Here is a 14,571-nt window from a genome sequence, read left to right as displayed (position 1 = left end):
CAGTGTGTTTAAATAATGTTCCCAATAAAAATAACTAACGAGCCATAAATATGTTGAAGTTCGAGTGTACTTGAAACATTTTTATAAGTTTCTTAAAAGCAAACGTTCGGCATTCAGCGTTCTATAGCTGTATTATTACACACAACTGGGCTTCAGCGCTGAGTTGGTCGCATTTGAGGCGACGGAGTACGGAGTGCAAGGTTCCATCCGATGCTCTGCGTTCCCGCGCTCTGATTGGTCGGTCATGTTCTGGGAGCGACGCCACGCCCCGGCGTCAGCTTCAGCGCGGCACACCGCGCCAGTGTCCGACAGACTGCCGAGCGTGTCGGGTTTCCCGCACCCCGCGTTCGCTCGGCCACGCGTTTCGTTCGTTTTTAAAGCCCTAACCGTCGCGAGTGCATTATGACACTAGTGAGCTAGCGGGCCGCTGTGACGGTGTCAATTTGTTGTGTTTGTGATCACGTGCTTGTGTGGTGTGTTAGCTTGAGCCCGTGACATAAAACGTTCGTGGTGGCCAGCGGAGCCTTACACCCGGGCTCGGGCCGAGCTTTCATGGCTCAGCCTAGGGTATGTACAGTCTTTTCATATGTCTGATAGGGCACACTTTACATACATTAGGGCTCCAATCTTACCAACGTAGGGTCAAAAACGAAGCGTCGGATGGTTTTAGCGTTAGCTTAGGAAATCTGAAACAAATCAGTTGTGATTCCAAGTCAGGGGAACGATCTCAAACGATATATTAACGTGTCCTGTCACCGGGGAGTTGTTTTAACAAGTCAAACGCGAAATGAATACGTAATGTAGTTTTAAAATGCATCCAACGACCGCCGACGCATTACGGCCGATAATGAAAACGAAATGAATGCTTTATGGTCATAAAAAGCTAAGATAACGTAATCACAACACTAGTCTGTCTTGGTAATAAAATAGAAAATGCGGTATAAATGAGTGTGAATTGTCAATTGTTTTGCCGACGCCATGTTTATCAAAGAAGGTGTTCTAAATTTAAATATGCTAACACCTGATGAGTTAGTTTAGAATGACAATAATAAGATAAAATGGCGTTCAGCGGGGCGTCTATTGTCGATTGCTCTTATGGGGTCGGTATGGAGCAGTAAAATAGGCCTTACAAGCGGCTTTAAACGCACGGTTGGGCACAAAAGGGCCTATCTCGGAAACCAACAATAAAATTCAATTGACAATGAAAAGAAAGTTTTTTTCGTTCGCGCCACAAAGATCCCTAACGGTACGGATGGGGACAAGTTTCCAAAGATTTAGGGTTGTATTGTTTTTACTCAGGTAACACAAAATTTAATCCCCCATTGCGAACTGTTCGGAGGCATTCATACGTAATGTAGTGTTGTTGAAGATACATGAATAAATTACTATCAACAAATGGCAATATACGGTTCTATGAATCAATAAATTTTAGGTCTAACTGATTATGATGTGAAAATAGTCATTAAAAGAAAACAAGTGTTATCAACTATTATCATCAACACGATAATTTACCATGATAAATAAGATTTGGATATAAGAATTTTATTACGTATATTGACTACTAGGTTTATTGACGACAATAATTTATATTATCGTCAATAAACAGAAGCTAATCTATTATTTTTTAATATATCTTTATCGGTATTGCGTTGCCGACGGTCCAGTTTGCTTTTAGTAGATTTTTATGTTTCAAAGATGCACAACTTTGAGTTGTAATTATAATTATTTAAATATTACGTTTTAAAAATACTTTATATTTCTTTTAATAAATCAGACACAGTCATAGTAACAAGAATTTTTTATTTATATATATCAAATTCATTAATTTAATTAATTACTTCCTTTGAAATATATCAAAACAAATAACAAAAACTAGCCAAAAATATTTACTAGATTATTATTTACGATAAACGATAAACTGTTATTGTAATTAATTAATTAAACAACTATATGATTTATAATAAATATATAGTCTTATATATAAATAATGAATAAATGCGTTTATTACAAAGTACAATAAAAGGACATAGTAATGTTTATTCAATACTTTGTGCCTATTTGACATTAATGTCACGGCCAGCATTTGACATTATGGTGGCCTAGCATAATCCTTATTCTTGTACCTAGTTTAAAGTATTTATGTTACTTTAAAAATATCCTTAGAATATTTGACAGCGCATTACTTTCAACCATAAACTAAGAAGGAAGATAATTGTAATTATTGGCAGTTACATAAGTATTTCACATTTGTCATTTTTTAGATTTTATGACGACTAGCGGACTCGACAAGTGTTGTCCTGTCTTAACTACGAATATTAATTTCGAATTGGTATAATTAACTAAAAAAATATTACAGAAACAAATTGTAATACTTAATGAATTGTCTGGAAGTAATTAAAATTTATAATTTTCCGCAGCTATTTTCTTTCATAAGAATCTTCTTCTGACAATAACAAACACAACAAAAAAGAGTTAGCGATGTCGGTCCAGCCGTTCACGCGTGACCAAGGGAAATGTAGATTTTTATGTATACAGATGAAACTATTATTTAGATAACTGTGTAATAGAAATTAAAATAATATTACAACACACTGTACTCTTCTAATAGCCGTTAAGCCGTTAGTTAATTAGAATAATAAGACATATGAAGATAAACAAATACATATTTTACTACAGATATTTTATATTTACTTCACTGTCAGTGTTCAATGTCTTTCAAGCCTGGTAATAAATATATAAAAACGTTGGCGATATTGTTTCTAATTTCATATTTTATTCACACAAATCTTTTATTGCGGTATCAATTTTTAATCTCGTGCCGTCTGGTCATTGACTCAACAAAAAAGCCTCTAGACACCATAATTGCTAATTTATTCGTTTCAATGTTGGTTTAATTATAATTTAGTTAATTTCGCGAATTATTAGTTGTAATAGAATGTATGTTATATTTGAACACCCAATGGGTACGTCGTTACAACTAGCAAGTAACGATTGTTATGTTTACGGACAGAAGACCTTTTGGTTGAGGATTTGTTTATTCGTTTTTAAATTTAAAAAAATGTGCGCCAGCGTCGAACGACCAGAGACAATATGTATTGGTTTATAAATTATCCGTGTATTAAAAAAAAATACACAATTTTTTGGAACCTATAGACTTACATATGATCAGCTCGCAGCGCCGTAAACCTCACTCATTGCGCGTGGGTAAAATTATTAAAAGGGGAATGAAATGACGATGTAATAATATTTGCTTAGTTGTTGTAATGTTTTGAGTGTATCATAAAGTTTATGATATCAATTTGTCCGCGATAATTCGGCGATGGCCCACTAATATCACTGATAAGTTATCATGCCGTACCTGCATCTGTCAAATATTAAAAAAATATTATGACTGTTAATAATTAATTTAGCTTACTTGAGTATCTACCAAATATCTATAGTATTCAGTGACATGAATATCGGGTTTACTGACACTTAGACTTGCATAAATCTTACAAGTTTAAAATTAAGAACGGTAATTTTAATCTTTGTTTACGGCTAATGAAGGACTCTGAGTATGCATCTGACGGCCTATAGAAGCGCCAAGCGGATTTGCTGTCGTATAGTTGTGTGATTTGAAACTATGTACTTATTGCATTAATACAAATTAATAATCGAATACTCCGACGGTTACTTTGAAGCATTATTAAAATTAATAAAATAAATGTATTTAAAATATTATTTAATATATTTTTAGTCTAGGTTTAATGTGTCTAATAATAAACGAAATTAATGACCACTTAATGAAAAACACAACAGTTCGAATTAATTTATTATTTAATTAATAAATGCGACTATGCTAAAAATAGTATTTTCAGCCTTTAAATAGTCTCAGAAGACTTCTAAAGTTTATTTTAATATTACAATTTGTGTTCCGTTTTTGCATACGGTTATATTTTAAATAAATAAATAAACGAATGTTATATTATATACATTAACTGCACAATCCTGTTTTAATCTTAGATTAATAAACAATTTCTTTAGTATTTTATAAGCGTTTTATAATAATATTCTCTGCAAGTCGGATATGTCATTTAATTTTAAGCTAAGTTTGGTTAGTTCTTCTTTTCCCGTTTACGCCCTTTGTTTAAATACAGTTAAGTTATTTATGAGGCGTATTAAAAATATATGTATATTTAAATAATAATATACTTTTAACATTGTTCATTTTATTTGGTAGGTATTTGCGTTAAATAGTTTTTTCATAAGCTTACCGCGAACTTATTTTCGCCTCAATATGATTTTACTTAGCTTATCTTTTTAGTAGCTACATACCAACATATGGAACAATTTTCTATGACTGTGTACTAAGTACTAAATAAAGCCAATTTTTTTCATATTTTTCCAATCTTTTTCTCCATTAAAACCTTCCAAATTCCAGGAATAAATCTACAACAAAAATACTCGAATTTATTCAGGCATTTGCGAGTTTTGCGATAAGCATACTTTGCGATTAATTCTTATACATATGATTAAAAGAGAAAAGCTTTAAAAATGTGTTATTAACAAAATTTATAGATTAAAAATTAACTAGCAACAGGCCCGACGGCTCACGTGTAAAGTGAACTTTGTAGATGTCTTAACTATACAAAAAACCCGAACGAATTTCCTAGATATATTTTCCCTAACGAATCGTCGGCTGTATATATTATTAGGAATTATACATTATATAATCGTTGTTTTAGAACATACATAGAAAATAGTTTGGCTTGTTATTCATAGTGTTAGAAGCGTTGACCTGGCTTCTGCTTTCGATTCCTAACCCTGATAATCGTAGTTACGAACTCCGGCGGTGCATCAATGAACTTTCTGTGCATAACACTGCTCGTGTGATGATTTTCCTTTACTGTGAGAAAACCGACATGCCTTAATGAAAATCGACGGCGTTGGCACGCTGATGTTCTACTGATGTTCTCTCTTACTATCGATTTGCTCTTAAAAAAATCACGAAACATACAGATATCGGTGGGCCAGTTGTACCGCCACTGGTATATGTTTATATTTAACATTGTAAGACGATTTTTTTCTATTATTTTTGGTTACATAAGTCAAGTTGCGAATTAATTCATTTGTCGTTCAAGTTTATTATAAAGTAGCAACAAAATAACGGAAAATCTTTTTTTTTTTCATTTTTCTGGAAAATTAAGGGAGTATATTATGTGGAAAGACGTCCAATTTAATGATGTTATACCATCAAATTCAACTACCTTAAATTATAATAAATATCAAGTATACAATGAGACAATATAGTTCATTATTCTTTGCGCGTTCCCAATTTGAATACGGTTATATAATAAGTTAATTGCGCAGTTTAGATTCAGAGTTAATTCGTTAATTTGAGAGTTTATTGTAACCGAATGTTTAAACATCCTCTTAGGGTGCGAATAATGAATGCCTAATTGCATTAAACATTTTAAGATGGACACAAAAATGCCGTTTGAACACACACTAATAAATAGTAGACGCAAACGGTTTAAGTTGACAATTGACTTTGAATGTAAGCTTAAAAGGTCGGTCTACACATTTGCTTTTCAACGTATAATATCGTTAAAATACTGCTATACTAATATTGTTAATAGGAAATATTTCGACAACAGGGAACCGGGACTGGCAGCTAGTTGGTTAAAGTTGTAAAATATCGTTTAAGTACGTAAAATACAATAAACAGTCATTAAATCTACCAAAAAGATAACATGAAACTTTATTAGAACCGTTAAAATCACTGAAAACAAAGTGTTGATATTCATGTCACGTCCCACAACACTTTGTTTAACGAATGTAATTCTTCTAATACGTCAGCTACATTAAATAATATTAATTGAAGCGAGGTGATTCAGCTGTTTATCGGCCAAGGGTTGGAAGGACAATGACTCCGGCTCCGCTCTTGGTGCTCGTATTTTCGAAATTCGAATTTTGCGTTCTTAAATTTAATCTTTATATAGAACCTTTTTGTCAAATTTGGAATTCGAACAATTTCATCAATATTTTCTGTGTTATTTTGACATTAATACATTGAATTCAATTGAGATTAAATCAAAATTAAAGGAATTTTTAGTTTTAATATATTACATATAAATAAGAAAATATTAAGAGAGAAATGAACGCTTGCGCAAAGTTTGGTACCGTCAAAGAAATCGACTTTAAATAGTCAATCAAGAGTTGGTGTGGCTAATCTCATTCAGACAGGCACAATAGAGGTAACGAACGCACAAACGGACAGACACGATAATAAGACACGCGTGGGCGGCTTTATGTCAACGTTATTTATGATGAGGCAGCTTTTTTTTCAAATCTTTCGAGTTATAAATGCCTAAACGCTTTGAACTACTTTTTATTAAAAAATAGGTAAATATCTGTTTACCCTCTTACTTAAATCTGAGTGGGTACCTACCAACTTGGTTAATATAGATACCGTTTTAAGATTTAGAAATGTCCTATACCTTCGTTTTGACAGTGTTATATTTCTATTTTATCCGTCATACTACGTACGGGTAGGCAGCAACTAAAAATCTAAGTATATATTAATGTCGTGGCAAAATGGTATTGTTATTTTAAAAGCCCACTGTATGATATTGGGACGTAACTTGGCGTGATTGTGATTTGTAGAAAATAACCCAAAAAATAGCGTTAATTTGCAGCCAGTATTAATTATATTTTTTTAAAGGTTTTATATGTTTAAATTGACGCTTGAGGGTACAGAGGAAACGAGAACGGAATGTTTACAATAGCCGATAATATTATCTTAGTTCATATGCCAGTTATCGACCCCCTGTTTACAATTTTGAATTAAATCAATTTGTTAATTTAATCTAAGGCTGAGGTTAACAGTCTATTAAATTGTAATTAACCGGGTCGTGTAACTGGTAAAAACTAACAATATTTGTAATATCGTGGAATCAGCGTGTGTACTCTTAAATTTGTTTTTTTGTAATTCGACATAAGCGCTATAGATATTAAAACTATATCGAAGCTGGGTCCGAAATCGCTATTGGAAGTTACAGAGTACTGTCGCAGGAAATCGTTTAAACTGCAAACGGGAAATGTCTCCTTTATACAAAGATATCAAATATGCATCTTCATGAACGTATTCTGTTGTATTACAAACATTAAAATATTAAGATAGTACACAAAAAAGTAAGAAACTAATTTAATATGGAAGGGCGAATTAATTTGGCCTCACTCAGTACGTACTGAAATAAAAAAAAAACAACAGAAATGTGTCTGCTTAAGACCACGGTCAAAGCTTATAGACAATTATATTACAGGCGCTATTGAACCTTGAAATAATCTGTGCACTATATGTAGCCTGTGCAAACATTATTAAAATAAGAGATGGATGATTTATGGCTTATAGATAATGCAATGCGTTGAAATGTAAACTGTTAAAGTATGTCTGTTTAGTTAAAAAGAATGAAATTATATTAAGCGTTTGCTTGTAAAATATTTTGAAGTTTTTGTCGGATTTTTCTTTTAACGGTGTTACCCGCTTGAGACCTGTGATAAGATTGTTGTGAGTTGTAATATATTTCTAAATTAATGCAAGTTAATAGTGTTAATTATCATTTGGTAAAAAATACTATTCCGTTTACAACGTCCAATCGACCATTATTCCATTTTGCGTGTTCGTTTCTACAAATAACTGTGCCCCATGCCCCATTCACACCAAATAATTAAGGTGGGTTCGGAAACCGTTTTATTAACACGTGGTCCCTGCGGATGGACAAATGGAATAATAGTCGTCTGGGCCCGCATCCGTCTGCGATACAATTTTTCAATTAAACACACCAGACGGATCCCTAATAGGTGTCGTTAAGACGTTCCGATTTTGAACGAGACGTTTTTATTGGTATTTATTGTTTCTGCGCTCTATGGATAGAGTTAAATAATCCACAGCGTAAAGCTCAACGGCGCTGCCTTAGCCTCGGGCTTCATTAATAGCAAAAATATAAGAAATTAAAAAAATATTTACTGCCAGATTCTTCCATCAGACCATACAATTACAAAAAGTATAGAATACCATAGATAACATTCTATAAAATACAAGATGTATTAAAGCAATTAAACAGCGTACAAATTAATAGGTACAATTGCTACCATTCTATAATTATTAGGTATTTCAACAATACTGGTCACCCCAGCCAGATGACTCGGAGCGGGATAGATATACGATTTGTCTATAGGTAGGAAAGAGACGGGCTGAGGGTGGAACCACCCCGTGTCGCTTACAAGTGACGTCTTTCGAAACCCTCGGTTTTTCATATACTATTTATCATTCTTGGGTTGTATTTATGTAGACAACAAGTAATAATATATATAAAACGTACGAAAGACATAATTACGGATAGTTCTGTATCAGATTTACATGCATTTTAAAAGCACAATCTTTGCCTTGCTTTGACATTGTGACTAATGTTATAGTCGTTGGTCATTCATAATTTTAATGAAATCGCCATTTCTCAGGAATTTAAGTTAACGCTTAACCCAAAACCGCAAAAGCTTATATCACCGCAAATTCTCAGAAACTTAAAGAGATAAGAATACACCTATTTATCCACACAACTGGCAACTCAATAAAACTAATTAAAAAATAAATCGAAAACCATAGATCGCAAAAAGAACTCCACAGAAAAAGCCACAAGTATGAAAAAAAAAATAACGATTCTTTTTCCGCTCGTGGGATAAAGGTTATCTCAAAAAAGGCGGGACCGAGCGATTCCATTTTTAAAACGTATCATTTAATTTTGAAACCGGCTCTCAAGACGTCAAAATGCAGTCATTACGTCTTTTCGTTAATGGCTAGTTTCGGTTTGGACTTAGCGCCTACAGATAACTTATTTTCTCATATTGTCTCTGTTATCTGTGGTTTTATTACCATTTAATATAGTGTACTACTATTATGTATTCTAAAGTGTTTGGTCATAATCATAGTAGATATGTATGTTCATTTAGGTCATTGCCTTATAAGATGGGGGTGTTTTGAATTTTGTGATAAGTATTAAGAATTCTAGGTAAACACTATATGTTCACAGTCGTATAAAACGGGGATTTATCATACCTATAATAGTCATATAAAATGATTTAAAGCGATATTGTCTCTACCAATAGTACTTGACGCCATATTTGATGAAAAACAAATTTAATAATACAACAACTTCAATCATATTGAACTGTAAGCCTTTGTATTAAGGTTTGATTTTAAACGACAATATATGTTATACTTGCAGCGTTAATTGCACGGTTTTCATTCGAGCATATGTCAAAGGAATAAGGTCTTAATTCGCTTAATTTTTGTTTAATAAAGCGGTCAACATTAATAATGATTTATAGAGGTTTATTTGCGAGTGCTTACAAGGAAGGAGCAGTGTTGGTCTAGTGGCTTCAGCGTGCGACTGCCTGAGGACTTCCATGAGCACTTAACGTTCGAACGGTGAAGGAAAACATCGCAAATACTTTAGACCCAAAAAGTTGGCGTGTGTCGGGCACAACTGATCACCAACTTGCCTATTAGATTGACAAATGGTCATGAAACATATACAAACATCTGAGGCTAGACCTAAAAAGGTTGTAGCTTCACGGATTTTTTTAAAGAAAGTGTAAAAGTATTAGAATTAAGTATAGTATATAACATTGCTAGTGGCTCTCATTCTTGAGGTTGCAGGTTCGACCCCGGCACTCCACCATTGGAGACTCATTCTATGTGCGCATTTAACATTAGACCAAAAAAGTCGGTGTGTGTCAGACACAGAAGGCTGATCACCTACTCGCCTATTAGATTGACAACTGAGCATGACACAGATACCGTCCGAAATATTATATATATATAACATATATACATTATTATATATTCTACGATAATTTCTGCATATATATATACATAAATATCCTTTCTAGCCTGTGTAAACTTTTACTATATTTGTAGATTTAACTACCAATTAAAGATTTTTCCCCATCACCTTATTATGAAGTTAACATAGATTTATTCGATTCCCATTGGATCCAGGTTATGTGAGGATCCTGCTGATGGTATTATGGCATATAATTAATTAAAAATAACGTAGCTACTGTTTATAGTACGACTTATAAATTTAAATGTATATTTGACTTAGACCCGTCGAAGAGGTACACTGTGACATACATTCACATAGAAAAATAACAGCTGTTGATAGTAGGCTAAAGGTATCAGCGTTCTAGAATATAGCGTTCTTAATCTAGATTGTAAAGCTAAATTATAGAAAATTTGATATAATTTTGTAAGTTATTAAAAAAGTTCGTGTCATAGCTACAGGTGTGTCGTATCGATCTATAAAAATGCTTACTCATCGTTTTTGATGGTAAACCGTTGTAACTTAACCTATTCATATAAATATTATATAAAGGGTGTATGTTGTGGTCGTTATTTCATCTACCCTCTTTTTTGCGTGACATTATTAGATTTTTTTATATATTTCTTATGACACTTACTAGGATACATATACATGTAGGCTGTACAATCAGCTAGCGATGTAAATTATTAAATATGGGGGTAGAAGAAAAAAAATATTTTTTTAATACAGTAAACCTTAAACAGACTAAAAACTTTATTCGAATAATATTAAATTATTCCTACTTAGACCTAGACCTACATTTAGGAAAAAATTCATGAAAATGAGTCTAGCCGTTACTGAGGACTATTTAAGACCAAAACGAAAGACACGAACTGTCCAGGAGCAATATAATTTGTAATAACTTATATATTAAATAAACCCTTGGGACTACAACTTTTAGTTCTGGGCCTCAGATTTCTGTATCTGTTTCATGATCATTTGTCAATCTAATAGGCAAGTGGGTTATCAGTCTCCTGTGCCTGACCTTTTTAGGTCTAAAGCAAGCCTGTTTACTTACGTTTCCTTCACCGTTGGAGCGAATAACAACAAGTCATTGTTGCACAGCTGTTCGAACCTACGACCTCAGAGACGAGAGCCGCACGCTGAAGCCACTAGGCCAACACAGCTCCTTATATTAACGCGTTCAAAACACACCAAGCATTGTACCATACTTACGAAGCATAAAATTATTTATCTTAGTACAAATTAAAAAAAACAATATTCCATTAGTTTTAATTGCGCACAATCCTGGCTTAAAAGCCTTAATTGATGGTTTGATCGTAGATACAACCACAATGACTTAACCGTTTCTATGAATATTCATTGAATTTTTGTTCCATTTAATTGTGGCCTCTTAATGCGTTTATTTCATACGAGATTTTAATGGAGATTTTAGGCCTGGATTTAGGCCTGCAACACGTTACGACCTAGTTAGTTTTTTTGTCTTTGTATTCAACTTTCACACTTCAGCATCAGCTTGATGACTGGAAGTCCACGGTCCGCTTCACAAGAGTTCTTTTGTGGAGTAGCGAACTGCAGATTGGACTTCCGGTCGGGGTCTTACTGGGAAATACGCTCTCCAATTGTTTAAAGAAAAGTTTACTCTTCCCTCAAAGGTGTCCATGGTCTGCGACGACTGCCCTTTTTAAAATAATGCCTCTGATGATGAATGATAATCAAGCGGTGATGATGGAATGTATAGATAAAGAAACGGTTATACCATCCGATTATTCGCACGCAATTAACAGTATTACCATCATATTATTGGATGAATGATTTATAATTATTTAATATCTTTGTGACTGTGGCATAATAACGTAAAGCCAAAAATGAAAATTTCGTACGTTCAGTTTTAACTATAGACAGGTTAATATCATGCAATGCTACACAATTAACATCATTTATTTATTATGTTTAATACTGCATGTGTTATTCTATAGTTCTAAGTATTAAATTGTATAATATATAAATGTATTGGGTAAGTGTATAGATTTATTTCAAACTTATGCATGGCGCGAATTGGATTATGCCACAGACTACATAGAAATTGCTCACCTAATAAAAACTTTTTGGTGACTTTGTGGACCTTTCATTTGTCTTATATTTAAATGTATTTAAAATGCTTTTTTAACAATTTTCTTTGAATTTCCAGTACGACGAGAGCCTCCACGGCGGGGGCTACATGGAGGGTGGGGCGATGTACCACGAGCACCGGCTCGCTCACCCCCACATCCCCCCAGTGCATTACCCGCCGCCCGCGGCGCCGGCGCACGCGTTACCCGGCGAGCCCTTAGTGCATAAACGAGACAAGGATGCCATTTACGGGTGAGTGGGTGGTAAAGTGGCCTTTTGAAATTTTACATACTTTATACAACTGCAGGGTTACTCTATAAACTTTGAGAACTCAGAAACAGAAAAAAAACCAGCAACGCTACAAGTCTTGGTCTCAGTTTTCCGTAGAAGCGGAACTAACAAAAAATAATAATAAAAATAGCCTTTGTTCCCGTACTACACTACACTAACTCCATGTCATTGTGTTTTACATTGTATTATGAGGCCTCCGACGGAGAGCAGGCCTCCAAATTCTTCCACTTGTCTCAAATTTCTCTCAACAATTTTCTCTCCCCTATCCCTTGTATTCCATCTTCTCTTTCCTCGTCCCACTAGGTCATTCCAAATAAGATACTATACATATATATGTATATACTTGGATGTTTATGAAGGATGTTTAATAAAAAAGCGTACCTCAGTTGCCGTATTCCATATTTGTTTCGAGAACAAAATTTAGAGATTGTTTGACTTAAGCGTACTAAATAAAATATTTGAGCGTAAGACACGCCCCAAGTTATAAATATACCTACATTTGGGACGTTAGCATCTAAAATACCTACGCAATGAGACATCGCATGACTAAAGTTTCTTTGTTCAAAAATTATATTTATTATCCGATTTTTTTTATTCTTAGAAAATTCAACTCGTCACAGGTTAATGTTTTACTGACGGTTAACAGTTAAACTGTATTTTTAACCAACAGTTTACATGTTACATTAAAAATGTTCTTTACATCGTTATTGTAATTCTTGTTCCATTTTATTTTTCCTCACAGTGTTTGTTAAAGATCAGCCGGGAAGATTCGATTCCCGGCTGTGCACCAATGGTGTTTCTATGTGCGCATTTAACAGTGGTTACTTTAGACCTAGGTCAGGCACAGATGGCTGCTTCCCTATTTGAAAAATAATCACGAAATAGATACAAAACTAAAAAGTCTTTAATAAGTTTTGAATGGAAACTTTAGGAAGATACATTCGTCAAAATGTTTTGTAACAGGCTTAATTGATACGATAATCTTAATAGATTAATTTTATCATTTATTGATTGATTAAAACAGTAGCAAATCTTTATATTTGCAGAGACATTTGCAATGGTAAATACAAAATAAAAATCTTATCATTAACAATAATTAGGTATTTCCAATGTTATCTTCATAATTTGTTTAATATACATTTATAACCTATAATTTGAGTTTTGAGTTCCTAATCGTAGCATTTTATTTATTTATTTCTTATTAATTCATCCTAATATTGGTAAATTATTTCTCACTATGAGTATTAGTTGTGTTAGTATAAGTTGTAAAAATTTAGAATAAAAAATAAAATAAAAAAGCCTCCTCCATATTTTTCCATTTACTTTTTTTCTATAATTTTTCTCAATGTATTTTCAGATCTAATTGTCTTGTTTTCATGATGTTACGTTGAATGATCTTTACTTGGTTGATCTTTGGGTACAGATGATACATAGAGTATAGCTTAGGGTCCTTTATGAGTAAAGTCAGGTTTAGGTATGACGTCACGATACAATCAGTCGTAATGAATGGCGTCAGTAAAGTTAAATTGAAGCAGATATGACAACAAAGGTGTCATATCGCGGATCAGTGCACGAAGTTTCTATCTGATCGAAACTTGTCAAACCGTATGGTGTCACTGATAGCGTGTAAAAACGCTTCCGCTTAGCGGCTACGCGATTTTATGAATTTTTCAAGTTATTATTTGCTTATTAACAGAAAACCACTTAACCTTGGTGCTTGAAGGGTGGGTACTAGGTAGTAGTATGGCTGTGTCCCTTGGACTATTTTCCGCAACGTGTCTATGAAAAAACTGACTTTTTGTGATTACCAAATTCGATTTGGTTCCCTTTGGAGTAGAGGCTCTTGGGCCGTGGGGTACTAAGGTACTGGTGAACCCAGAGCTGGTGCTTTCCTCGCTGTTTTGCGACATAATGAAATTATTGGTTATTATTTTTTAATAATTATTATTATTACTATATAGGTATTATTACTGTATATTTTTTTCTTTCGAATGAATACCTTTTCTTTTTCACGTGTCCTTTTTGAGTCAGTTACTTTTCCTGTTATAGTTTTGTCTTTTATATCAGGCATTTTTTCCACTTCGTTTTACTCTCTATGGTTGCCTAGAAGAGACCGCTCAAAAGCGATAAGGCCGCCAGTAGCCATCCTCCTTATGTCAGTTGTATTATATTTCTCTATGCAACGTAGTGTTAATAAATAAACTAAAAGCCACGAATCGCTTGCCTAAGTTCGCTTACATAGCATTTCAAATGCATTGTTTAAAGGTTAATCGCCGGCGCAATCAGCTGCCCGCATTTATTACAA

The 14,571-nt window shown here is 33.6% G+C and overlaps 1 protein-coding gene across 6 annotated transcripts in view; it reads left to right on the top strand.

Annotated features, from left to right (window-relative positions):
• The first annotated feature begins 289 nt into the window (after positions 1–289).
• Positions 290–14,571, top strand: part of LOC123718865 (homeobox protein homothorax) — a 222,941-nt gene continuing 208,659 nt past the window's right edge. For all 6 annotated transcript variants that reach the window (XM_045675850.1, XM_045675842.1, XM_045675832.1 and 3 more), the window contains exons 1-2: positions 290–567; positions 12,055–12,227. In XM_045675850.1, the coding sequence (XP_045531806.1) occupies positions 553–567; positions 12,055–12,227 (188 nt within the window). In that variant the 5' untranslated portion in view covers positions 290–552. The remainder of the gene's footprint in view (positions 568–12,054; positions 12,228–14,571) is intronic.

Source organism: Pieris brassicae, chromosome 2 (genome assembly GCF_905147105.1).
Source record: "Pieris brassicae chromosome 2, ilPieBrab1.1, whole genome shotgun sequence".
In the NCBI taxonomy this organism is placed as follows: domain Eukaryota; kingdom Metazoa; phylum Arthropoda; class Insecta; order Lepidoptera; family Pieridae; genus Pieris; species Pieris brassicae.
This window is presented reverse-complemented; position numbering and strand designations above follow the sequence as displayed.